Source organism: Pangasianodon hypophthalmus, chromosome 27 (assembly GCF_027358585.1).
Source record: "Pangasianodon hypophthalmus isolate fPanHyp1 chromosome 27, fPanHyp1.pri, whole genome shotgun sequence".
NCBI classification, from domain to species: domain Eukaryota; kingdom Metazoa; phylum Chordata; class Actinopteri; order Siluriformes; family Pangasiidae; genus Pangasianodon; species Pangasianodon hypophthalmus.
Window position 1 is genome coordinate 19,304,191 of NC_069736.1, and position 1,586 is coordinate 19,305,776.

General features: G+C 43.6%; 1 protein-coding gene across 1 annotated transcript in view; it reads left to right on the forward strand.

The window, feature by feature from the left end:
* Positions 1-1,256, forward strand: part of LOC117596782 (FH2 domain-containing protein 1) — a 1,683-nt gene extending 427 nt beyond the window's left edge. Inside the window, exons 2-3 of the mRNA XM_053230668.1 lie at positions 260-646; positions 1,191-1,256. Coding sequence (XP_053086643.1) covers positions 317-646; positions 1,191-1,256 — 396 coding nt within the window. The 5' untranslated portion in view covers positions 260-316. The remainder of the gene's footprint in view (positions 1-259; positions 647-1,190) is intronic.
* The last annotated feature ends 330 nt before the right edge of the window (positions 1,257-1,586 follow it).

Sequence of the window (1,586 nt, forward strand, 5' to 3'; positions counted from 1 at the left end):
TCCCACACCAACAGCGTTTAATTTTAACTTTTACACAAATTTTAACTTTTAACTTTTAAATTTTAACACTGAGTTTAATTTTTTACTTTTTGTCTCTTTTTTATTTTGAGTCTCTTAATGATCCAAACTCACCACTGCTATTGAGATGTAAACAGATTGTATAGGATAATACACTGTGTGTGTGTGTGCGTGCGTGCGTGTGTGTGTGTGTGTGTGTGTTTATTCATTTAAACTAATTACTCAGACCGTTTGTCTACAGTCTGGTTCAGAACCTGTTGAAGTGATAACATGCTGCTAGAGTGTCTTCATCATCAACATGGATCCTTTCCCATGTGAACCAGCCATTATTCCTCCTCCTCCTCCTCCTCCTCCCCCCATTCTCCACCCACTCCAGAATTCCAGTTCTGGTTCTGGTTCTGGTTCCAGTGTGAGGCGGCTCCGCAGTGTGTTTTGGGAGAGAATCCCTCAGGAACGTGTGGAGGGAAAACGCAGCGTCTGGAGCGAATCAGATGAGCTTCTGATCGATCTCAGTTGTCTGGACGAGCTCTTTCAACAGTCACAGGTCAAACTGCTCGGGGTCAAAGGTCACTGTGACAGAGATAAACACGCTAGCAAAAGCACGTCTCAGGACAATAGTCCACAGAAGGTGAGACAGTCTGTCTGTCTGTCTGTCTGTCTGTCTCTCTAATCAGGTGATTATTAAGTCCTCTTGAGGCAGGTGAAGAAACAATATCAACAAATTAGATTTCCTCTAACAGGAAGTCCATCACTTATAAAGCGCAAAACGGTGAGCTCTGATTGGCTGAGAGCTGTAACACATCACACTGAACACACTGTAATCAGGGCTTAGTCTTTAAGAGACAAATTAACCCCACTGTTAAAGGTTATTAAAGTTTCTGTGCAGTCATGACGGCGTTCTCATGTTTAGCAGTTCTGTGTTTAACATTCGCACTCAGCGCGCCAGGTCAATGGCGTGAAGCGAGGATTCTGATTGGCTGAGAAGATTTTAATGAATCCACTCAACCTCCGTCTTCAATTCACACACCAGTTTTACTCGTTACTGCTCCTGAGTGATCCTGCATCAAACTTCTCACACACACCTGTATGACTTCTTTATGTCTACTTCCTGTGTGTGTGTGTGTGTGTGTGTGTGTTACGGTCTGAATGAAATCTTTTCTCTCTCTCTGCAGGTGTGTATTCTGGGGGAAAGGAGTAGTCTGAAAGTTGGGATTTTCATGCATCATGTAAAGAGGTGAGCATGTGTGTGAGTGTGTGTGGGTGTGTGTGTGAGTTAATCAGCTCATTAAACACACAGAAAAGCCAAAACCATTTAACGCTCAGTATCTGTCAAGGAGTTAGTTAGTGTGGATCAGGGGGTTAGTTAGTGTGGATCAGGGGGTTAGTTAGTGTGCATCAGGGAGTTAGTTAATGTGGATCAGGGGGTTAGTTAGTGTGGATCAGGGAGTTAGTTAATGTGGATCAGGGGGTTAGTTAGTGTGGATCAGGGGGTTAGTTAGTGTGGATCAGGGGTTTAGTTAGTCTGGATCAGGGGGTTAGTTAGTGTGGGTTTGATTGAAGTGGGTTAA